The sequence below is a fragment of the Protopterus annectens genome, chromosome 4.part0, assembly GCF_019279795.1.
Source record: "Protopterus annectens isolate FY-2018-M chromosome 4.part0, PAN1.0, whole genome shotgun sequence".
Classification (NCBI taxonomy): Eukaryota; Metazoa; Chordata; order Ceratodontiformes; family Protopteridae; genus Protopterus; species Protopterus annectens.
In genome coordinates, this window is record NC_056733.1 from 1,873,369,533 (window position 1) to 1,873,396,994 (window position 27,462).

General features: G+C 36.3%; 1 protein-coding gene across 1 annotated transcript in view; it reads right to left on the reverse strand.

The window, feature by feature from the left end:
• LOC122800056 (uncharacterized threonine-rich GPI-anchored glycoprotein PJ4664.02-like) overlaps positions 1 to 27,462 on the reverse strand; it is a 541,511-nt gene that overhangs the window by 374,136 nt on the left and 139,913 nt on the right. Inside the window, exon 2 of the mRNA XM_044069542.1 lies at positions 26,450 to 27,394. Within this exon, the coding sequence (XP_043925477.1) occupies positions 26,450 to 27,394 (945 nt within the window). The remainder of the gene's footprint in view (positions 1 to 26,449; positions 27,395 to 27,462) is intronic.

Sequence of the window (27,462 nt, forward strand, 5' to 3'; positions counted from 1 at the left end):
GGCCCCTTGTGGAGGTGCCAACTATCTGCTCCAAAGCATGTGAGTTAATGAAGTCCAAGAACCTTTCGGCGAGTGTGTTTGTATGGACGGGTAATGTCACCCATAACCAGGTGTTTGGTTATATTTTGAGCAACTCAAGTAGATCCAAGTAGGCAGTGTGGATATCATGGTTCATGGAGGGAGATTTATAGCTGACAATAACTTGCAGAGGGGTTTTCCTATAGTTATTTGCACATGGAGTAACTCTAGGGAATCATTCTGTTTAACCAATTTGGAAGTGTATTTATCTTTGATGAATATTGATACTTCTCCTCCTTTCGTTTTCATGCATTCATTTTGTGGTCTGAACGTGTGAAAGGCATTATGTCCTGGTATGGCCAGGGTGCTCTCCGCAGCTTTGAACCAGGTCTCTGTGACTGCGCAGAAGTTCACATCTTTCAAGGTGAGAAGTGCTTCCAGTGAGTACAGTTTCAGATAAAACTCCTAGCATTTAGCAGCATAACCATAAGGTTGTTTTTTGAGGATATTTTTACGTCGGGAATTTTGTTTTTGTGACATTGCCTAAAATAGGGACTATGGGGGAGGCAGCAGCTGAAGTCCCAGAGGTGACAGGTGGAGACCATCTCTGGCAATGCACTGTGCTCTGTCAACCATGTCATCCCAGACTGACAGGTACTGGATCCCCTTAGAATGACACCAGAAACTAAGCCAATTGTTGAAGTCATCATTTTTTGTCTGTATTGAGGCATCATCCTAGGTGAAGGTAGAATGCTGCTTAAGACTAGAGACATATCCTCCTGGGACACAATCAGAGAGCTCAGTCATGTCTCTCTTCATATAGCCCAGTGAGGTACGTCTCAAGTCATTCATACCACCATGGACTATGACAGAGTCATAACAGTGCCTATTGTTGAGAAACTTGAGTGCATGTGTGATGTGGTGGATCCCGGCACATAACAGACAGCTGACTGTGACCTTTTCCTTATCCAACCTGGTCAGTAGGACTTCTGTGTGTCTCGCAATGGAGTCACCTATGACTGAAACATTTGATTTTGTGTTTTGCCTCAGGGGCATGTTTGGTGAGGCACTGGTGCATACGTTTGTATGTGTACTGTGATTTGTTGGGAATGTATTAAGTGAGGTGTGTTTAAGTTTGGGAGTTCTCTGATCTTTAGGCAGGCTTCTACTGAGAACCTCTGCCTATGTAGGTTTAGGTGTTATATGCGTAGATGGTGCAGGAGGTGAAGTATGTGAGCTGACAACCTGCTTAGTACCTGATATACTGATTTGTGAACGAGACAGCCTAAGTTCTGGATTCCTAATATAGATGCATCTCTCACATATTGAATTTGTGTGAATTGGGAGAAATGGGTTGTCAGTGTACACAAGGCAATTGCTGCATTGCCTTAGGATGCCCATGTCGATCAGGTTGGCTGAAGAGATGGTGGGAAATTGTCCATTCATGATGCTAGGTGAAGTACTACGGTCAGTAACAGGGAAAGGACTAGAAAGACCAGAGATGGCTAAAGAACAAGAAAATGTTCTAAACTGTGAGGGGCTTTAATGGGTAAGGCTTGTGCAGGAATATCAGAGGCTCAGCTGTCTGACCGGGCAGTGAAGCACAACAGCGAGAAGCCTCCAATGGAACACTAGCAGTTGACTAAGGGAAAATTATCTATCTAAGAGATTGGCTCAGCTAATGGACTTCTGATAACTCCCTGCCATGGATCTGTGTTGTACAAGCTAACAAGCAGAGGGCACAGAAATCAGTGTTGGAAGTGCATAAGCAGTATATGTGTCAGTATCTAGAAGTGTTACATGATCCTTTTCTTATCTGTCCACTTCACTGTCAACACAAGCTATATTACTAGAGATTTCCTGACTCAGGGCACACAAGCATTTTCACATTACTCTGTCCTACCATTTTACTAAACTTTTCTTTATACACTTAATTTTAATTCAGCTTTGTTCATTCTGTAATCTGACCCTATAATTTTGTGGGCATACCCACTGTTAGAAAGCTACAGCACAAACAACATTTTAATTAGATCTGAGACTATATATGCATACACCCATCAAGCACATTCCCAAGAGTTCTTTCCACAGATTAGAACAGCCACTTCCTCCTTTGTGTTTACACTTACAGTACTGTTTTCTATGCTTAGTGGAGGTTCAGTCATATGTGTCGGTTAATTGACTAACAAGCTTATGGTTTGATATGAATGATAACTAATAATTGATAAAAACAAAAAATGTGTTTCAGAAGATATGTAGGCTATCTATGCTTGCAACATTTTACAGATGTAACAATCCAGCACATGTCCACAGTGCAGCACTAGCTTCCGTTACAGGTTGCACAGCAGACAAAAGAAACTTCTCAGATATAGTTTCCTTACTATAGCTTCTGAGGGGGTAAACTCTAATTTCTTCAAAGGAACTTCAAGGTACACTACAAAGCACACAAGGGAAAAAAATGGAAATAAAGAAATAGAGGCACAAGCAGTGAAGGACACACCATGCTATCCCCCAACAAGTTCAAATGCCAACCTTATGACATGCTGTCTTTCAAGCAGCCTGGCCCATTGCTATTTTCACTTCACATATAAGGAAGCTAATGGATTACTTGCCTTGACTGTAATGGGTAAGCTTTTTCTACAGACCTAGAAGGAGGCAGGTAATGTTTTTGTCACTTTTTTCTATTAGCAATATTAACTTTTATTATTAGGTTCCCCAACAGTGGTGTTCACTCTCCCAGAAGTGTATTCCAGGCATTGATTTAAACTGAACTATGTCAGACATTGCCTTACTGACCAGATAAAGTTCACCTCTAAATAACTTATATGAAGTAATAAATGACAATCCATGAAGCACTTCCTAATCAATCAAGTTTTCCAACTCTATGATTTGCCTAGTAAGGAATCACAACTCTTCAAGCTTTTTCAACTGGCTAATTTGAAAGCTATAGAATACAAATCTATATTCAGTAATGTACAAGTCAGTGAAATATAAAGTGATACAATGATCTCCCTGGGAGAAATAGGCAGGTCAGTTGGAATTGGAAAGCCTAGAGTATATGCTTTCCAGATCTTGTTTAAACTTTGACCACTGGTATTTGTCAGTAATGCACCATTGTACAATGATGGTGTGTTTTATGATTCAGTTATTTATTGTGCAACTATAATTTATATCCATTTTCAAGTGTCATGATGTCACATTTATCAACATTAAAACAACATTAAAAGTACGGTCATTAATTTTACAGTTACGTTTCTGAGAGTCACTACTTCCTCCCCTCACCACATCACCACTATACACCCAAAATAGTCACATTCTTCATGGACTTCAGCACATATGCTGACAATGAGTTCTTTTTTGACCACTATGTCACTGTCATGGTGAAAATGTCCTTTCAGGGTTACCTCATCCAGACTAAGACTTATCTTGGAATATAATGCTCCTTTGGGATGCAACTATCTACGCATCTTGATCAACTTAAAAGACCAAATGACTCTTAAATCTCTAGCTAAGTCAACCTAAGCTATCCTGATGGGTTAACACAAATGTCCACTCATTCTATATCATCCTGACTGCTGACAGGTGAACTCTGTTATCTTATCACACAATAAAAGACCCTACCTTTTCAAACTCCTCCACCTTCAGAAAACAACCACTCTTACAAATCACCCCAAATATCTTAACATCATTGAAGAATTAACAGCACCTGTAGACAGAATCAGTTCCTGACCCAGGACATTGTTTATATTTGGAACATAACTTCCTTTACACATCAAACAGAGCAGCTCCTTAGCCATCTTCAAAACCAACCCAGGTGAGTCAATGGTTAACCATAATTTTATGCTAAAAGTTTATGGTAATGACTTTTAACCATGGAAAGCTAGCATACTCATGCTAATAGGGTAAAATTACTACAATTCTTGATGCTCTCAGGAAATAAGTTTAATAACAATCTGTGAACCTATGAACTTTTGAATCTTTTGCTGAAGTGATAATGTTGCCGAATTTGCAAACCTGAACATAAATGGCTACCCAGAGTCCATTTCTCCCTTCTCTATCTGAGAAAAAACATATTCTGAAATGAAGCAAACCCCATACAGTGCTTGATCAGACACCACTTGTAACCTCTGTTGTGACAGATAAATAACCCTCCTCCTGTCACACTGTGTCCTGTTTTTAGCCATTAAATTATGTATGGATTGACATTTATTGTTTTTAATTTGTCAAATACTACCTTATATGGAAGTCTTCTTGTACCTTTTCTTTCACCAATGAATTCTTTTGTCTTCAAACACTGCACATATTGCTGCAGAATCTGAAAACTCACATGTTCTTATCTCACCATCCACCTCTTTTATTTTCAGCGGTGTGTAAATTGTTACTTCTTTGCATTTTTAATATCACCAGTAATTTTTTTTCTTGTTCTTAAATTGCAACTAAAACCTACTATCACAATATCCATGTCTGGTAATAAATACTATTACAAGTTTTCAAAAAAAAAAAAGATCCATTCCTTCTTCCATGTGTATGTATGTATATATATATATATATATATATATATATATATATATATATATATATATATATATATATATATATATATATATATATATATATATATATATATATATATATATATATATATATATAATTTACTTTTACTCTTACAATCATCTCTCTTACAATCATCTCTCTTACTTTACAATCAGCTATTAATATTGCAATAGGTCACTTGTAGTATCAACTAACATTTTTGTTTCAAAATTATTTATTATTTATTAACACAGGAATTCCAGAATATTCTGCATTCCATATCACCTTACTTGCACAAATTCACTGAAATTGTAACCATTGGTTAGGAGTCATGTATGGGTGGCCATGGTGGTGCAGCAGTTAGCATTGCTGCCTCACAGCAAGAGGTTCTCCGGTTTGATTCTCGGCTGGGGTGCCTTCTGTGCAGAGTCTGCATGTCTTCCATGTGGTCGTGTGGGTTTCCTCTGGGTTCTCTAGTTTCCTCCCACATCCCAAAGACATGCAGTAGGTGGTTTGGATACTCTAAATTGGCCCTAGGTGTGAGTGTGTGCGTGTGTGCGTGTGTGTGCCTTCTGTTGAAGGTTGGGTGCCGGGCTGGCAACTCGACACTGTAAAATTCCACTGCCAATCATGAGTGGACAGATGATCCGCTGTGGCAACCCCTGACCAGGAAAAAGCTGAAAGAAGACGAAGAAGAAGAAGAAGGTTATGAGTCATGTATGTTACATCTAAGAAGTATTCTCTATCATTATTCAATTTTCTTCTTCCATTTGCACAACACAAATTACATTTGCATTTAAAAATAAAATAAAAAAGTTACCATATTCTCTTTTGCATGCTTTTTTAACTTCCTTATTTATTTGACTTTTCTATGTTTTACCCACTCACTTATTGAATTTTTAGACATGCTATTACTTTATTATCCTTGGTCTTTAGTCTCTAAACCCCCAAACCAGTTTTCTGCAACGTCTATAACCTTTATTTTTTTGTTTCTATATTTTCATGTCTAAGAATATTTTCTCATTCACAGATTAATATTCATCCACTGAAAATTCAGTGGCCCTCTTTCAGACATTATTTCATTTTTAAAAATGTTTTGCATATCATCTTCTTCATTTTGTAATCTATAACTTTCCCTTCTATATATAGTATTGTCAAACCACTAATGTCCCTCCTTTAAACTGCCATACATATCATTTTGTAGCATTTAAAAGTATGCTCCTTCTCCCCCTCATTGATTACAATGTCCCTTATTGCACTTACTAATCAGGCGAGTTTCTTTTCCACAGAAATAACACTCATTCAGCTGACTAACATTTCACTCTTCCTCTTTTCCCATTTAGCATTCACATACAAGGTACATACTCTGTATGTTGCCCAAATCTCATGCCACAGTCCACAGGCTCCTATCATCAATATTTTTTTAACAGTCACTATGTTTGCACGTAATCCCTTCAAATGTTCTTTGACTTCTGTTTCTGAATCATCATCTGTTGCAAATTGCACCTTTTTTTATTTTGCAAATGTATACCCTGATTTGCTTATTGTTTGACATTGAACAAGTCATTTAAGCAGATACTGCTCCCTAGCTTCTCCTGAAAAGAGACTGTGTGTCCAGTGGGCCTACTTGGTTAACAAATAAGTATTATATAAATGTGTCTCTATGTATTTTGTTTTTTTTTTTTTTTGTTATTCCAGGGATACATTTCTTTTCTATAAACATAACACATTTTAGTAACTGAAATGACTTAAATATAACTGCACAGAATTGTTCATTTCCTAAATAGATTAAAGAATGAAGTCTCGAACCTTAAACGCTAAACATTTTACAAATCTGTCCAAAACAATGAATCTATTAACTGAATGCCCATTTTATTCTTATATCAAGCCTATTCTTTATTATCATGAATTTTCCATTTTTTTCATACTGTAACCACTGCAATACATAAGCAAGCAAGCAGTTTGTTCCTGTTTCCCTGCATCATTTGCATTTCTTACACTGGCATCATAATGTTCAGGCAAATCTAGATATTCCTCTTACTCCTGATTGGATGCATTTTGCAAAAGTTCAAAGTATGTTTCTCCCTGATCATTTCCAAAGGTAAGAACTGCTTTTCTCTATGACATGGCAGTATGATTGTTGGGTTCCTGTTCATAAACCAAACAAATTATTGTTGTGTCATTCAAACTAACATCACCCAACACCATTACTTTAACCTAAGATTACTATAACATGAGGTTATTCAGTATCAACAAGCTCAGGACTGCATACCTGATCCACTACATCCAGCAAAGAAGCAATTACCTTCTCTTCTACCTTCCATGTCACACCAAACGTCTTCCCCAACAGAAAAGTACATGGAAATTTCCCCAGTGGCCTGGCCACATGTTCTCTAGCCAGTATAAAAGCAATCTCAGGTCTTCCAGAAAAAAAAGCATGCCATAAGCTTAGTGCCACTATTCTGGTCAACAAAACATGCATATAAAATTAAAAGTGGGGTGGGGATGCAGCCTCCCTTAGAGATGGACAGGGCTCCCTCCCTTCAAAAATAATTGAATACTTTAAACGTGGCTTTTATACTTTGACATTTTACTGCTGAAATCATGCATTATTGTTTACACATATACTGCTCACAGAAGGTACTATCGTGCTTGTGATACTGTGTCCATAACCTCATATACTTTCCTGTAATTCCTAGTCAACACATAGCATTCTGTCTGGTATCAAGCAGATTATTTTGCCACAATGCCACCATAAATGAAAACTGTTACTTGTATACATTGTTAATTAGATAAAAATAATACCTATGATTCCTTTTTCTCATCATTACGCTGTATCCCATTAACGTTCATTTTTTCATGTGCATTCTCATCTGTTTTCTTGCTGTTTCATCTTGCAAGTACTTGAGAAATATGTGCACACTTGAGAAATATGGGCACATGTGCAGTGTTTTCTTTAGCACTTTCTCAGGAAAAAATAATCATTTACTCTCACTCTCTCTCTCTCTCTTCCGATATACCTTCCTTCTATACTGCTGCAGTCTATCATCAGCCCAGTCAATATACAGCATTAACAAATGTTGGTTTATTTTATGGATCTATGGCATTTCCTTCCTGGCATTTACTTAGGAGTCTGCTTCCAAATGAAAAAAAAAAATACTCAAAGCAGAATACAAAATGCACTTTTTTGAAGGGTGCAGAAGCAGCCATCAAAACAAAGTGCATTTCACAGTTTAAATTGTTTAATCAGCCAAGTGGCTATCACTCGCTACTCTGTCATTGCTATTATTATTATTACTATTATTATTACTACTACTGTGTCTGGAGTAGACCGCTCAAGCAGCAGCACCTAGGTAATGGGAAGAAATTAAAATAAACTCACACAGTCATGTGAAGAGCATTCAAGTTTCACCTAGACAACACCCAGAGATTAGAACTGAATCCCTGACCCGGCAAAGAAGTATGAGCACTAACAACGATGCCACAGGAAGCTGACAGGAATGGATGGGCATCTACAAGTGCCACTTAAGGGATCATGATCATTCAGGGATAAGATGCCTCTCAAGTTTATTTTATTTATCAAAACTTTTCCCACCTTTAATGTGATCTATGACCTGGACAATTCAATTGACAAACAAATCTGTTAGGGGGGAAAATATAAAAAATAAAAAAACGTACAGTAAGCTGGTTGCATAAGTGTGCGTACCCTTAAACTAACATTTTGTTGAAGTACCTTTTGATTTAATTACAGCATTCAGTCTTCTTGGTAGGAGTCTATCAGCATGGCACATTTGACTTGGTGAACTTTGACTATGTCACATTAAAGGCGGGAAAAGTTTTGAAATGATTTATTGTGGCCTCATTTTTTTATATCACAAAAACCTGGCTTTTTAACAGGAGTGTGTAAACTTTTTATATCTACTATATGTGTATATATATATATATATATATATATATATATATATATATATATATATATATATATATATGTATGTATATATATATATATATATATATATATCTATCAACCCTGAGAATGTACAATGTCAGAGAAAAGGGAAAAGGTAGAAGACAAAAATAAAAGTATTTTTTTCTCTCCTGCGAGTCCTGCAATACCAGGACTATAAGCCTTTTTTCTGTAAAAGAGCCAGTTCTGAAATACTGCCATCAGCTTTTCTCCTATGATGTCTTCTGACACAATGAAACACTACACATCACAAGCACAATGACCTGGATCAAGTGTTCCAGCGATAAGACCTACAGCGCCAACATCAGCACTGATAAGTTAAGAAATGTTGTCAGCAATGACGTTTACCTCAAGGCACCATCAAGGCTGAGAGGTTTGGTGCTCAAATCATCGATGCTGACTGCAGGATAAATACTGATGCCACTGAAATCATGACTATCAATGTTGAACATGACATCCAAGGCTTGGGTCCACTAATACAGTGGCTCCATCAGTTCTGATGTATGGGGGTCTAGATTCACCTTTTTTTGCCCCTTCAGCTTCACAAGTTCCTGCCTAATCCCTCACCTGCACCCATCTGGCCCATTTATTCCAGTGAGTGAGAACCAGGCATACCTCGGCTATGCAAGAGCCCTACAGTCCATTCATTCTTACTCAGGTAACCTAATCAGCTCATTTATGCTTCTATGGTGATATTCAGGCAGTAGGGTGAAAGCCAGATTGTTCATCTTGTGGAACAATCTATCTATCCAATCTAGGGAGTCCAGTACCTAGTGGCAGCTCTTAGAACTCTACTGTATGTCACCTGTCACAGGAAGTGTACGTTCACCCCCCCCCCCCACACACACATACACACTCTAACTTCCCTAGATTGTACACTTGCACAATGGCAGTGCATGCTCAACAGGCCCTAACTTCACAAGTGCAATATGTAGTTCTCCCACTAGGTGTCACCCAAGTGACAAGCCAGACCCACCTCCCCCCACCCAAGGTGGGGCGAGCTGACAATGGCTGCTCACTCTCATCCTCTCTTGCTGAAGTCTTCCAGTGTTCAAGCTACTATCTGAACTCATAGTCAGGGCTTTATCCCTGCACACTAAAGAACCAGGCTGACACTAGCATTCTGGGAACTAGGGCCAAAAAAAAAGGACCGCTGGGTAAATATTCTGTGTCCTGAGGTTAGGACTGGCCTTTGCTCAACTGGTGCCCTAGGCAAAATGTCTCCATAATGCCCCCCCAACACCACCCTGTGCCACATCCTGGTCTACCTACACCATCCAAATTACAGGAAAAGTGCCCCTGGTAAAGCAGCTCCCTAGGCAGCCTCCTAGTAAGATTATGCCTAAGGCCGGCTATACCTGAGGTATGGGAAATAAATAGCAGATGACTTCTTATCCTATGCCACAAAAGTGAAAGGGGAAGGTGCACGAGAAAACCTTGCCTGACCTTTAGAGAAAGCCACTGTAAGGTCATCATAAACAAGCTCAAAACAATTGCACAGGGCCTTACCTTGGCAGCAAAGTTTCATCATTAAGGGTTTCTTCCAAACCAAAGGGTAATAAGGTCACACAAACAACACATTCAGTATAAAACAGTAGGGAAGACTCAGGCAAGCCAGAATCTTCACTGTATAATACTTTAAGCCTCTTGTTGTAGAGGCCAGTGGAATATGCAAATAATAAAAATTTCGGCTTCATTGGTTCTGATTATCCATGACTTTTTACTTATTACTTTTTTAAGCCTTTACTGGTGCATTCAGGTGGGTCTATATCAGATCATCGAAACGGCTCATTATCGAATGCCGTAACGTCGAACTGCAAAACCCGAACCCTAACAATATTGAAACCTCAAATCAGCGAATTTATTCCCAGGGGAAAAAATTCACTGTTCCGAGAAACACACACACACCACAAGCACACTAAAAAGCAGCAATCCACACACATACATTTAAAAGTTATATCTAACCATACACTACACTGCACATACACTACTGTTTATCCACTTACCTTAACCCAGACCCTAACCCTAAGGTCCGTCACTATCGCACACTCACCTCACCCGCGCACTAACCCTAACTCACTTAACCCGCCCCTAACCCCAAATTCTCACGATCGCACACTCACCTCACCCGCGCCCTAACCCTAACTCACTTAACACACCCCTAACCCCAAATTCTGTCACGATCGCACACTTACCTGACCCGCACCCTAACCCTAACTCACCCAACCTGTGCCCTAACCCGAACGTCTGCACAATCACACACTTACCTTAACCCAACCCGTAACTTTCCACCGCATCGCTGAAAACAGCAAAGCCACAACAACAGCCAATCGAATTCTTTCCCTAGGAAAGAATTCGGTTTTGTGCAGCTTCACTGTTTTCAGCATTCTCGATATTGGGTTCGATATTAGATCATTCAAAATTCTGATGTTTTGATGATCTAATATAGACCCCATTCAGGTCAATAAAGTCAAACCCCACTAGCCGTATGAAGTTGCTCAGACAAATCACACATCATTAAGGGTTTGGAATCTGCAGTAGTATTTGTACTGTGCCAAATCAGCTGAAACAGCTAAGGATGAAAATGTGGCCTTTTTAGGCAAGGGAGAGTTGGCTTGTTCAATCATTTGACTGTAACCTGTTTCTTTGGATGTTCCATAACTCCAGAAGCCACCTATGATGATGAAGAGGAAGACGAAATTATGGGTTGCTTGGAAAGGTTATATTTCTTTTTTTCTCCTTAAACTTTAGAGTGCTTAGAAGGCGTCAAAGTAACAATAGGTTCTCAGGCCAAAAAAGAAGGGTGCAGCTCTCTAGAATCTTATTTACCACAGATCTCACATACTGACAAAGATTTTTTTGTATAAATGTTGCTAAAATAGAGCCTTCTTGTGCTTAAGTGTATAGATAAAAAAATAAGAAACTAAACACTTGGATGGATTGTGAAAGTTACTCAAAAAAAATCACATATTGGATGTCCCTGCCCTGGGGCAGAATCTTCTTCCTGCATGCAAACTTATGGAAACCTTGTTCCATACTGAACAGAGGATGGCCACTCCATACAATGGACCAGAGGTGAAAAGGTAAACAGATACACACAATTACAACAAAGCTTACTGTGTGTGTGTGTGTGTGTGTGTGTGTGTGTGTGTGTGTGTGTGTGTGTGTGTGTGTGTGTGTGTGTGTGTGTGTGTGAGATTAAATATAAATGCAGACAATATACTATATATGCTTTGTATGTTTGTTGACCCAATTAGTCCCTCTAGGCCAGTGGCCTCTTTTCAGGAGTGACTGGAAGAAATATTTATACTGATTATGGGAAATTTGGACAGAGCACCAGAGATCTTTAATCTTTTCGTAAGTGGAGCTGTTGCAGTTTCCTATGTGACAGAGGGTGACGGTATATTGTATGAAACACTCAGAGGATGGAGGTGCAGATACTGAGCAGAGTGAGATTCCTTAAAAAGATAATATTGTATGCACATGCACCATTGTTGGTTATTAAGCTTAATGGAGATGTCTTGGAGATGTTGGCATTGAAACAAATGCTGGATGAGAATGAACTCAGTAAGGGAACCACATTTTCCTGGTTGGGAACAGTAGAGAAATATGCAAATAAGGTTGAAGAGAAGGAACTTATTGATATGACTGGGATGAATCAGTCGGACTCAGAAGCTGTTACAATGGGCACACACAGGCAAGCTGATACACATTGAGAATCCAGAACTCATCAATGAGCATAGAAAAGCTATGCATTTGTTGTTGTGGCTGCAAAACAAAGGCTAGGAAGGAGAATGATGGGGAAAAAGTATCTTATGGTATGTATATTGAGCAAAAAAGACAGCAAATTACAGCAATGCTGTGTATGGGACAATTTAGGCTTTGCTGCAGCTAATGATGCAAGACAGGTGAGAGATGTTTGATGAAATGAATGGGAAGATATGGATGCTGTAGTTACTGGAGATTTAAACTGTGACTTAAGGGAAGAAAGAAAAATGCAGTAAGGATATTATCAGAAATTTTCCATGGTTATTGGAGAAAAATGTGAATATACTTATAGGAGGAGAAATTTAAAAAATTGAAATTGACTTTATTAGTAGTAAAAGGTTAAATCAATTTAGGAGTAATAGTCGTAATACTGTAGGATTGTCTGACCGTTTAGAAATAGGAGTAATTTTTGGAAATAAACTGACAATAAAAGAGGTAAGGGGGTTAAAAAACACCAACAGGATGCTGTAATAAATTAAGTATAATACATAAATTGACAAAAATGTTTTCATAAAAACTCATCTATGCTGGTGATAAATAAGAAAGAAAAACACCAAACAGTATGTATATGGTTGTGTGTATATAATAGAGAAAAAGGAATGGCATTTATGTTAAAAAGAGGTATATAAGGACATTTATCAGGAATCCAAATAATCCCTTTTAAAGCTGGATAATGCACAGGTCAAGAAACAGTGAAAATAACTGAGTTAAATGGAATTGGTGTAAGACATACTTCAAGACAAGGGAGTTTGTAACTAATGAGACAGTCCTTTCTAGGGGAAGTGGTTAAAATAAATGAGAATATGATATGGGAAATAGAACATGAAGAAGGAAAAATTGTTAAAAGCAATAGTGAGATAATGGATTTGAAGAATGATATCTACAGAAAATGTGCAAAGAGATTAAAAATGTTAATAAGATAAGATGGGAGGTTAAATGCCGCATATTATGTTGAAGTTACAAAATTAGATTGCAATAGAAAAAATAGAATAATTTCTAAAGAAAATAATGATTCAATATCAAAGATGATGGAACTGGATATGGATTTTATAAATTTATGACTGAAGAAGACAGAATATGCTTTCTGGTACTACTTAATGAATGGTTTAATAATGGCTTAAATAATGAAGATGAATTTATGGTTAATGAAACTATTATGGAAGAAAAGAGAAAGCTGGCTAAATAAGACTTAAGACATTATAAAATGTGGATTATAAAATCATGATGGGAGAATTACAAGTAAGGTGATATCAGGGAGGTTGTAGTGGGAGGAATATATGTTCTTCTTCTCTTTCGGCTGTTCCCATTAGGGGTCGCCACAGTGGATCACCTGTTTCCATTTTTTCCTGTCCTCAGCATATTGCTCTGTCACACCAACTACCTGCATGTCCTCTCTCAGCACATTCATAAACTTTATCTTAGGCCTTCCTCTTTTCCTCTTACCTGGCAGCTCCATCCTTAGCATCCTTTTCCCAATATACCTAGCTTCCCTCCTCAGCACATGTCCAAACCAACACAAAATCTCGCTTCTCTAACTTTGTCTCCAAACCGTCCAACCTGAGCTGACCCTCTAATATACTGATTCCTAATCCTGTCCATCCTTGTCACACCCAGTGCAAATCTTAACATCTTTAACTCTGCCACTTCCAGCTCTGACTCCTGCCTTTTTGTCAGTGCCACCGTCTCCAACCCATACAACATAGCAGGTCTCACTACCCTCTTGTAGACCTTCCCTTTCACTCTCACTTCTACCCGTCTGTCACAAATCACTCCTGACACTCTTCTCCACCCATTCCACCCTGCCTGTACTCTCTTCACCACCTCTTTTCCACATTCACCATTACTCTGAACTGTTGACCCCAAGTACATAAACTCATCCACCTTCGCCAACTCTACTCCCTGCATCCACACCATTCCTCTATCCTCCTTCTCATTCACACACACATATTCCGTCTTAGTTCTGCTGACCTTCATTCCTCTTCTCTCTAGAGAATATTTCCACCTCTCTAGGGTCTCCTCAACCTGGTCCCTACTCTCACTACAGATTATAATGTCCTCTGCAAACATCATAGTCCATGGGGCCTCCTGTCTGATCTCATCTGTCAACCTGTCCATCACCACTGGAAATAAGAAAGGGCTCAGAGTTGATCCTTGATGTAACACCACCTCCACCTTAAATGCATCTGTCACTCCCACTGCAGACTTCACCACTGTCACACTACCCTCGTACATATCCTGTACCACTCCTACATAGTTCTCTGCCACTCCTGACTTCCTAATACAATACCACAACTCCTCTCCAGGCACCCTGTCATATGCTTTCTCTAAATCCACAAAGACACAATGCAACTCCTTCTGACCTTCTCTGTACTTCTCCATCAACACTCTCAGAGCAAACATCGCACCTGTAGTGCTCTTTCCTGGCATGAAACCATACTGCTGATCACTAATCATCACCTCCCTTCTTAACCTAGCTTCCACCACTCTTTCCCATAACTTCAAGCTGTGACTGATCAGTTTTATCCCTCTATAGTTACTACAGCTCTGCACATCACCCTTATTCTTAAAATACTCTTTCAAGCATTATTTTGTATAAAGCAGACTGATTTATTCTAGTGCCAGCAAGTAGGATAGTGTTCTACTAACACACAACTCAGTGAGATCATATATATATATAGATATATATATATATATATATATATATATGTGTGTGTGTGTGTGTGTGTGTGTGTGTATGTATGTGTGTGTGTGTGTGTGTGTGTGTGTGTGTGTGTGTGTGTGTGTGTGTGTGTGTGTGTGTGTGTGTGTGAGTGTGATGGCTTTTTTCTGAGAATCTGCATAACTATCCAATATGATTTATAATAATTTCTATGAATACAATATTTTACTCTATTGACAAAATGAATGTTTGCCACAAGTTTTAATAAGTTTCCTGCCAAATGTTAAGGAGACAATCTGGGATGTGGGCTGTCTCATGCATAGTGTCCATGAGTTTCCTCAGAAGCTTCACTCACAGAATTTTCACAGAGAAACTGAAAGCAGTTAGTATAAACATTGACAAGGTTATCACACTGACACACCACAGATTCAGGAAAAATACTCTATTCATAAAATATGTCAGTTATGATGAGTTTGGATGATGTAGTTTCTTGTAGCAAGTAAATATCTTATTTTAGAAGGCATAGAAAATGAAACATTTATTTAAATGTTTTTGAAAATCTACTTAACAGTAGCATAATAATCTGTGTTAAAACTTGTGTCCCAAACATATACTTTTACTATAACTCATTTAATTCATCTGATTGGCAAGCATAAATAATCTTATAACTCTATTCTGGAAGAAATGTCATGTGATATATTTTAAAGCAGTAGGTTAGCATGATTGTAAAATCTGGTTACTAATATGTGTTTGCTGTGCATTATTTTGTATAAAGCAGACAGATTTATTCTAGGGACAGCAAGTAGGATAGTGCTCTACTAACACACAACTCAGTGAGATCAGATATATATATATATATATATATATATATATATGTGTGTGTGTGTGTGTGTGTGTGTATCTATGTATATATGTGTATGTGTGTGTGTGTGTGTGTGTGTGTGTGTGTGTGTGTGTATATGTATGTGTGTGTGTCTGTGTTTATGTGTGTGATGGCTTTTTTTTTTTTTTTTTTTTTAGGTAATAACGCAGGTGTTTCTGAGAATCTGCATAACTATGCAATATGATTTATAATAATTTTTATGAATACAATATTTTACTCTATTGACAATAATGAGTTTAAGTAAATGCTCATATACAAACAATTCAAGATTTTTTTGGAAGCTGTTGATAGAATTCACATGACAGAAAATAGATGCATCTTAATGCATGTAATGTCTGAATCATATTAGCCAAAGTTTTTGATTTAAATGAATGTTAGAACATAATTTTCTCTCCTCTTGATTTCTAACATTAAGATTATTTGAATGCTATTAGAATTCAAGTGTTATATATTACATAGATCTATATAATAGTATGAACAGTTTTTTTTTTTTTTTTTTTTTTTAAAAGTTTATTTTAGTTTATATGATGCTGTTTTACCAAATGTGTAGTTTTGTCTTGATAGATAATTGAATTAAACTGTTAACCTCAGTTAAATATAACTAGTATTAAATTGATAAGGTGGTAGCTGAGGTACTGCTGCTTAGGGTAGGGGGTTAACTTGAGTAGTAAATACTGCTCTAAGTTGGAGTTTTCAACTCCAGGCGGGATGCAAGGTTTAATCCTTACATTATTTTCACTTGTTCATTGTTATATGTATATAGTTTTGACATCCACAATATATTTTGTACACTCATTGTCACTACAAACAAAATTGAATCCTATACAAAATCCCATAAGATATTTAATAAATACAGCTATATTTAAAGGTACACCTAAAAGAGGAGATGTAACATTATTTATCTTGTTATTTGTTATTTCATCATAAGATTCTTGAGTTTTAAAATGCCAAATGACATCTTTAAAAGGAATTTCTTTAAACATTAATGGATTGAATAATCCGTGTAAAAGGGCAAGCCTAATAAGATACATTAATCTACACAAGGCCAATCTAGTCTTCCTGCAAGAAACCCATCTCTTGAAAAAAGATATTGATAAACTAGCCACTAATAAGTATGCAGTATTGGTTAGTTCAGAGCACACTCAGAAAAAAAGAGGAGTGGCTATTTTATGGAATAAAAGTATGCCCATTCCTAAAACCATTAAGTCTTATCAGGATGACAAAGGAATGTTTTGTATGGTTACAATACAAATTAATGGGAAGACTTACACTTTAATTAATGTATACTGGATACCTGGAATTGGTATTAATACAGTGAAACATCATATTGATAAGATCATATCATTCTCTATAGGGGATATTATTTTAGCTGGTGATTTTAATTGTATACTACATGAAAGTGATACTACCACTATAAAGAAAAGAAGAATTACATCTAATGCAAAACATTTAAATGATTTTGCTAATTCTTATCATTTGAATGATATTAATAATCAGATAGAGTCAAAATCATTACCATACACCTTTTTTCTAACAGATACAAAACTTATTCAAAATAGATAGGGTCTTTATTTCTAACCAGATGGTAACAGATTTAATTAATTCCAAAATCATTTCATGTCCTATATCTGATCATAACTCAATTGTTTTTGAATTCATGATAATAATACTCATAATGTTCAGATCAAAAGGATACCAGCATACTTAACTCAGCTAAAAGACTATAAAGAATATATACTTTCAGAAGTACAACATTTTCTAGACATAAATAATACTCCTGAAGTCTCCATTGTCTATGTTTGGGATGCCTTAAAATCATATCTATATGGACAAAGTATCAGATGGTATAATAACAAAAGGAAATCTTGGGATAAGGAATTGTTAGATATTCAAAGTAAACTAGACTCTTATAAACATAATAATAAAGAAAATATTATGGACAAGAAAGTTATTGAAGAAATAAACAAACTAAATGAGAAATACAAAGAAATTTTAACTCATAAAGTTAAAATAACTTTAGAGAAATACAAGTTTTGTCTTATTCAATAAGCCCCAAATACTTACATAGACTTAAAAAAAAAACAAAAGATTGAATAAACAAAACCATATCAAAGAAATCTTTTCTCTAAGGAAAAAGAAGAATGTTTCTAGTATACCAGAAATACTGGATGAATTTAGAAATCACTTTCACAAGATTAACCATAACAACATTAACATGGAACCTAAAGATAAAATAAAGGAGTTTATAACCACAAACATGAATAAAAGCTTAATAAACAACAGATTAAACTATTGGACAAGAGTATTTCATATACAGAAGTTATTACACAAATAAATAAGCTTAAATCAAACAAAGCACCGGGTAATGGTGGTATTATACCAGAGATATATAAAATCCTTTCTAAAACTACATATTCATTAATACATAAGGTTTTTATTCTGGCCCAAACTGAGTTAATAACCCCCCCCATCTTGGCAATATACATTTATTTCACCAATTTTAAAACCTAATAAAGATCCAACTAGATGTTCTTCATATCGACCCATCTCATTACTTAATGTTGATTATAAAATGTTTATGAGTATTTTTGCTGATAGATTGAAGACAATTATCCTCGGCATTATAGACATAGATCAGACGGGCTTCATTGTAAATAGAAATACTTTTGATAATATAAGAAGAACTTTAACATTAATTGATTTTGCAAATAGGAAAAAGAAAGATTTAACACGTATTAGTCTTGATATAGGTTCAGCATTTGATTCAGTAAGTTGGGACTATCTGTTTACCTTACTGAAGTGCACAAATTCTCTGATGCATTTGTAAATTTAATTGAGCATTTATACAAAGGAACGCTGGCTTATATTAAGGTAGGAACATATGTTTCACAAAAAAACCCATTCTTAAAGGTACAAAGCAAGGATGTCCACTTTCTCCACTATTATTCACTTTAGTAATGGAGCCTTGGGCTAATTTGATTAGAAACAGTACTGACATAGAGGGTTTTGAAATAGAAGAAAATACAACATCAAAAATTCAACTTTTTGCAGATGATGTTCTAATTACATCAGCAGGATCTAATTCTTCTATGCAGTCTTTATTTGATAAAATGATGAATTTTAAAAGTATTTCTGGTTTAATATTCAATGAAGAAAAACTAAAATACTACCTATATATACACGAAAAATACTCTCATTAGTGATTTTACTAAATATGTACCCAACTCAGGTCAGATAACTTATTTAGGTATAATACTATCTAAAGATATTAAATCTATTATATATAATAACTATAATACCTGTTTTCTTAATATACAAAATCTTTTAATACCTGGAATAATATGTTTTTACTATGGAGGAGAGACTTACAATTATTAAAATGATAATATTCCCCAAGATTTTATACTTAATACAATCAATAATACTTTCACCTACAAAAATAACTATCAAGAAACTGAATACACTAATGTTAAATTTCTTATGGGCACCTAATAGACCTAGGATTGCATTAAAGAAACATACTAATAGCTGGTCTCAAGGGGGTATTTCTTTTCCAGACTTTAATTTATATATTATCTCTTCTATTATAAAAGTTATTACTTTATTAATAGATCGGTCATATGTCGCAAAATGGAAAGATTATTGGGAGCTAATTAGTATGCACTTCATGAAAATCTCCTTAACACATAAAAATATGATTATAAATAACTCCATGTTGTGGTTGCTAAAGGAATTTTGTACTTCACCTATTACACCTAAACATATGGTCTGTTACCCATTAAATATTATTATTAGTTATCGTAACTTTATATTCATGCACCCTAAGTATAGGGAATGGAATTTTATTGTATTCCCTATAATTTATACTCAGGGTATGCTTATGTCATCTACTTCTGAAGGAGCTCATTTAGCTATAGATAATAATCTAAAGTACTGGTATCAGCTGATATCTGATAATAAAGTTAAAATCTAGATTTCTTAAAACAAGAATTTGATCTAAGAGAAACTTGCTGGTTAGAGGTTCAGATCTTTAGACAACATCTCATTGATAGAATAGATCTAATGTCTATAACAGTTAAAGAATCTATTCCAAAACTGATTGATTACTTGATAATAAATTTACAGCATAAAGTTTCTGATAAAGGTAAACTTTCATATATACATAAAATTATCAGACAAGAAACTTTTTACAATGTAGATTCATACTGGAATTATTTCACCTCTATTAATGGGGACCCACCAACTCAACAAGATAAACAATATATATTGGAATCTGCTTATAGAACTACATCTTCCATTGTCTGGAGACTTTATACATGGACATTTTTACATAGATCTTTTTATACACCTTTGATGATGAATAAAATTAATAATAAAGATAATCTATGTAAGAGATGTAATGTAGAAATTAATGCTGACTGGGCTCATATGTTTTATGACTGTATGAAGTTGAAAGAATACTGGAAGTCAATTAATGAATTTTTGCAGGCTAATTTCATTATTTCTAAGTCTCTTATATTATTCAACACACCTGTACCTCAATGTGTTAAAAAGATTAAGCTTCCCTTGTTATGGTCTATCCTAGCAGTGGCTAGGAAAATAATAACTAGAAATTGGATTTCAGATACACCTCCTTCGTTCAATGAATTTAAAAATGTTATGAATATAATGTGTCATATGGAAATAAGCACAATTAGAATGAGAACAACTAGAAAAACATCACATTTTATTGTATGGGATAATTTACAAAATTTGTTAAAAAAATTCTAATTTCAATAGCACAGTATTTTAGTTTAATTAATTGATCTGATTGTAGTGGATGTCTTTGTAAATACTTTAGTTGTTTTGTTGAATATTATAATAATACCTATTTTTAATTATTTGTATAAAATTGTTATGATATTTCTCTTATATGTTAAAACAATAAACTTGTTTTAAAAAAAAAAAAAGACAAGGGAGTTTGTAACTAATGAGACAGTCTTTTCTAGGGGAAGTGGTTAAAATAAATGAGAATATGATATGGGAAATAGAACATGAAGAAGGAAAAATTGTTAAAAGCAATAGTGAGATAATGGATGTTGAAGAATGATATCTACAGAAAATGTGCAAAGAGATTAAAAATTTTAATAAGATAAGATGGGAGGTTAAATGCCGCATATTATGTTGAAGTTACAAAATTAGATTGCAATAGAAAAAATAGAATAATTTCTAAAGAAAATAATGATTCAATATCAAAGATGATGGAACTGGATATGGATTTTATAAATTTATGACTGAAGAAGACAGAATATGCTTTCTGGTACTACTTAATGAATGGTTTAATAATGGCTTAAATAATGAAGATGAATTTATGATTAATGAAACTATTATGGAAGAAAAGAGAAAGCTGGCTAAATAAGACTTAAGACATTATAAAATGTGGATTATAAAATCATGATGGGAGAATTACAAGTAAGGTGATATCAGGGAGGTTGTAGTGGGAGGAATATATGTTCTTCTTCTCTTTCGGCTGTTCCCATTAGGGGTCGCCACAGTGGATCACCTGTTTCCATTTTTTCCTGTCCTCAGCATATTGCTCTGTCACACCAACTACCTGCATGTCCTCTCTCAGCACATTCATAAACTTTATCTTAGGCCTTCCTCTTTTCCTCTTACCTAGCAGCTCCATCCTTAGCATCCTTTTCCCAATATACCCAGCATCCCTCCTCAGCACATGTCCAAACCAACGCAATCTCGCCTCTCTTGCTTTGTCTCCAAACTGTCCAACCTGAGCTAACCCTCTAATATACTGATTCCTAATCCTGTCCATCCTTGTCACACCCAGTGCAAATCTTAACATCTTTAACTCTGCCACTTCCAGCTCTGACTCCTGCCTTTTTGTCAGTGCCACCGTCTCCAACCCATACAACATAGCAGGTCTCACTACCCTCTTGTAGACCTTCCCTTTCACTCTCACTTCTACCCGTCTATCACAAATCACTCCTGACACTCTTCTCCACCCATTCCACCCTGCCTGTACTCTCTTCTTCACCTCTTTTCCACATTCACCATTACTCTGAACTGTTGACCCCAAGTACATAAACTCATCCACCTTCGCCAACTCTACTCCCTGCATCCTCACCATTCCTCTATCCTCCTTCTCATTCACACACACATATTCCGTCTTAGTTCTGCTGACCTTCATTCCTCTTCTCTCTAGAGAATATTTCCACCTCTCTAGGGTCTCCTCAACCTGGTCCCTACTCTCACTACAGATTATAATGTCCTCTGCAAACATCATAGTTCATGGGGCCTCCTGTCTGATCTCATCTGTCAACCTGTCCATCACCACTGGAAATAAGAAAGGGCTCAGAGCTGATCCTTGATGTAACACCACCTCCACCTTAAATGCATCTGTCACTCCCACTGCAGACTTCACCACTGTCACACTACCCTCGTACATATCCTGTACCACTCTTACATAGTTCTCTGCCACTCCTGACTTCCTAATACAATACCACAACTCCTCTCCAGGCACCCTGTCATATGTTTTCTCTAAATCCACAAAGACACAATGCAACTCCTTCTGACCTTCTCTGTACTTCTCCATCAACACTCTCAGAGCAAACATCGCACCTGTAGTGCTCTTTCCTGGCATGAAACCATACTGCTCATCACTAATCATCACCTCCCTTCTTAACCTAGCTTCCACCACTCTTTCCCATAACTTCAAGCTGTGACTGATCAGTTTTATCCCTCTATAGTTACTACAGCTCTGCACATCACCCTTATTCTTAAAAATAGGTACCAAAACACTTTTTCTCCACTCCTCAGGCATCCTCTGACTTTCCAAGATTTCATTAAACAATCTGGTTAAAAACTTCACTGCCATTTCTCCTAAGCACCTCCATGCTTCCACTGGTATGTCATCTGGGCCAACAGCCTTTCCATTCTTCATCCTCTTCATAGCTGTCCGTACATCTACCTTGCTAATCTGTTTCACTTCCTGATTCACTATCCCCACATCATCCAACCTTCTCTCTCTCTCTCTCATTCTCTTCATTCATCAGCCCCGCAAAGTATTCTTTCCATCTGCTCGACACACTCTCCTCGCTTGTGAGTACATTTCCCTCACTATCCTTTATCACCCTTACCTGCTGCACATCTTTCCCAGCTCGGTCCCTCTGTCTAGCCAATAGGTACAGGTCCTTTTCTCCCTCATATGTTATTAAAGGAAAAGATATTAAAGAAATGCTTACATTAATTAGAAGATGATAATGCTATAAGAGAGTGAATCAAGAAAGAATTATGACTGAGATGTCATGAATTCCTATGATAGTGTGACTCATAAAGAAATGTGAGACATGCTACATCTAAAATGTGATATATACTTTTAAAATCTGTATGTGAAATATCATGAGTCATGCCTCTTGCTAGTGGTTGGATAATGCAAACAGTGAAGACAAAAAGGAGGTGAAGCAGGGGTGTTTTCTATGTATGGCATTATTTGGAATAGTAATGAATACAATAATTCAAGTTAAGGTTGTGAGCTGTAGCTCCTGACAGGGTCTGATTCCACCCCTCCTCATCTGCCTCCTGTGTGACCTTGAGACACTGCTCCTGGGTCACCCCTGAAAAGGGAATGTGTGTCCATCCAGTAGGCCTACCTGGTTAACAAATGGGATTATTATGAAAGATGTAGGAGTTAAGCAAAATGAAGAAACACATTATTATGAAAGAAGTAGGAGTTAAGCAAAATGAAGAAACACATTATTATGAAAGAAGTAGGAGTTAAGCAAAATGAAGAAACAGAACTTTCCTTAATTCTGAGTTATGCTGATGATATGATTGTTGTAGCAAATATAGGACATGGGTTAATGAAGTAATGCAAGTATAAGTTAAAGTACAGAAAAAAGTGGGACTACAAATATGTAAGGAGAAAAGTAAGGAATATGGTGACTTACTGATTATAGGGTGAATATATTTCAATATGAAAGAAGGGAAAGTATTAGGGATCTAGTTCAGAAGTGAAGAAAGTGTTAAGAAACAAATGGAAAAAGTCCTGCAAGAATTATTGGAAATTGTTAAGCTTAGGAAAATGTATGATCTACCATTCAGAAAAAAACATGTATCTGATTAATTCTGTATTGTGTGAATTAAAATTACTTATATGGAGTTTATATAGTTCTAGGTGTTTGAAAAATAAATTTAAATATTTATTTTATTATTGAAGGACTAGATTAAACTCCACTGAATCCTACTAAAAGGGGAATACAATACAGCAGGAAAAGGAGGGTTAAATTTAATAAACCTTAGTTTTTGGCTCACTCACATGTTTACTGTTAAATTAATGACATAACCTACTCAATATAGTGAGAACATAGTGCAAAAAGTTAATATCCTAACCAAAACCCAGTTATTCTACTTCCAACCACCTCACCTTAAATGTTAGATGATCAATGGCAAAAGAAAAAAAAACGTGCTAATACCTTAATTAGAATATGTACTGCCCTTAATTCCACTTCACTCAGTCCATACAACCACGTTAATAAAAGACAACCCAAAATAGCATCTGCAGATTCATTTATCCTCTAGATACCAACACCATTGTATCTCACTACAAAAATCACTACTGTCCCTCCTTCAAAGTCAGTCTTCGCTATGCACTGCGAAGTTATGACAAAGTCCTTACTCACGTAAGGCCACCCTTCAATCTGGGTGAAAAGAGCTTTAGCAAAATTTTATTTGCCAGCTGAAACAACCTTGCCAGAAAATAAGGGAAATAACAGGCTGCAAGTTGTTTAAAAAAAAAGAAACGCTTTGAGCGCCTTAAAATCTCCTACAAAATGCAAGTGTACCTTGGAAAAGAGGAAAACGTTAGTTACAAAATGACCTATTGGTAGCAAGGTTCTGATTAAACCAAACATCTTTCTCACCCCTTTCATACCCCTTCACCAGTAAGATAAAGGCAGAACAGTAATTCTGTACATATGTAAATACTAAATCATTTTCCTGTGTACATCTTTTAGATTTTCTCTACTTCTTTCTTCCCCTCCTGTCACTCTTACTATTCCTTGTCTATCACTGCTAGACTTGGTAGGTGACTGAGAAGCCTTACCTACACCTGCACTCCAACCACCCTGGTAACTATATTATATCATATCTACTGGCATACAGACTATAGTGATATATGTTGTGTTTTTAGTTTCCATACTACTTAGATATAACTTAAAACCAGTGCCATAACTAAGCATACCTAGTGTTCTCAAAAGAGACTTTTTTCTGAGTACCTCCTGGAAATTTTATTACTGCCAAAAAAAACAGAATACTTAGAAAACTAATGCTTGCACGTCAGAACTATACAAAACTTGCTTAAGTGATTGGAATGTACCTCTAAAAATATCCATGAATATGACTGCCTAAGGTATTATAAAGATATCAGAAATTAAAATGTGGAGATTTCAGACAAATGTGCTTTTACTTGTGTAAGGCATATCTGAAAAGTCAGGTGTGCTGAACTTTGTGTATAAGAAGTGGAATCTGAACAAAATGAAAAACAAGATAAGGGTTGGGAGGATGGCAGAAGCAAATATGCATTATGAAACGCAGAACAGTAGCATGAGAAAGGGATTTCAAGACCTTCTATATAGCCAAACTAATGTCTTCTGTTTAATTCGAATAGAAAGACCTACCTCAAAAAGAATAAATAGGTCTTTGGTTCTATGAAATGTTCCCACAATTAAAAATACCATTATGAAGCTGGAAGAGGTCCTACACATGGGGTTACACAGTATGGAAGTCAGTATGTAACCAAGATATTAGGGTATGTGGGTGACTGACCTGGGGTCAATCTGAAACTTAAAAAAAGATTTACAGTTTGCAAGCTGTCATTATATAATCTATTAAAGAAAAATGTAAACTGTCTGACAACCTGTTCTGCTTTCAAGGGTAGTTTGTAAGCTGTCAAACTTAAAAAGCATGACAAGTAGTTTACAAGCTGTCTAAAAGAAATCACAATTAAGTGATGACAGCTTGTATGCTATCAAGATGTTTTTATTATTTATTTATTTTTTTGCAGTATACAACCTGAAGCTGTCATTAAGATACAAAAAATGAGCTGGTCTCTTAATGACAGCAGGAGGTTGCCAAATACATGCTCTGTCCAGGGCGCTAAATTCTCCTGCTATTGTTCTGCTAATTTTATGTGCTCATATGGCAATGCAGCCTTTCAGGGGAGGAAATAATTGTGCACAGCCTCTGACAGCCATGCTTCTGCAGCAAGGGTCTTAGTCCACTCACAGCATCCGAAGTCAAAGAGGGTCTGGTCATCCCAACATGTCCGGTGGAAGACAAATCATACAGAATGTCAGCTAAACAGGTAATTCCTTTCACAATGGTGATAGGATGGGGAAAATCATTCAAGGGAAAGAAATATTAGCAAATATATATATATTTTTTTTCCACTACTTTGTTAACTAGGTAGACACAGAGGAGCCATTAAATAGCATACACACTAAAACAAGAAACTATGATGTAATTATCACCATGAAAAACAACTGCATGATTCATCTATGTGTTCACATATCCAACACAGCACTGTAACAGCAGAGCAGGAAATTAATTTAAAGTTGCAACAATTCCTTACCTGAACTGGTTCCCACTTTTTTCCCTATATTAACTTCTTCAGTTGAACCAGAAATAAAGCCTGATTGTGTTAGGCCTTTATCTTTAGGAACTATTGAAATGAATACCTGTGTAGGAGACTGAGTTATAGTACTTTGAGGCAATGATGTCACTTCATCATGAGAGGCAGTCTGAAAAGAACCATTTGTGGTACTATATCCTGTGGTACTGTCACCCACCACAACTGTAATCACAGATGCATTTGTTGCACTGCTTGAGGTAGTTGGAAGTGTACTCTGCATAGTAAGATTAGGCATTATTGTACTAATGGTGTTTACAACAGTGCTGTTCGGTCCCTGGGTTTCATTTCCGGTAGAATTAGACTGCAGTGCAGTGGTACCAGAAACACTGCTGGTTGTTTCATTTATGATTGGTGTAGATGGCAGCGCAGTGACATTTGAAAAGTTTGTAGTTGTCAATGATAAAAATGTAACATTTGGTGAAGCAGTAATTGAATTATTATCTGCAGAAACACTAATATTAGACACCACTACCGAGGCTGGACTTGGGGAAGTATAATATCCAGTTTTATTTGAGACAGTCTCTGTTTCTTGACTCTTAAAAGCTGTTGTTGCTACAGTAGCAGTGTCATACAGCAGCGAGTTGTTCTTTGTTGTATTTGCTGATGTCGGTTCACTTATAGATGAATCATTCAAAGTAGATGGCACAGAAGTCGTACTCTTCAGCATGACAGAAGTTTCAGCTGCATTTTGTGCTGATGAGTCGGTTGTATTTGCATTCCCTGTAATGGATACATTTGATTGTAATGAAGTCCCAGGCACTACCGCTGTTGTCAAAGAGACAGTGGTATCAGTGGTTATGTCTAGCTGTGTGACAGTTTCCAAATATGACAGTGTGACAGTTGCCAGAGTACCATCCGCATAAGCAGGAACTGTTGAGAGCACTCCTGAAAGAAAATTAATTTATTTTTAATTAAGCAGTAAAAAATATCAGACAGTCCCATCTCACCAATAG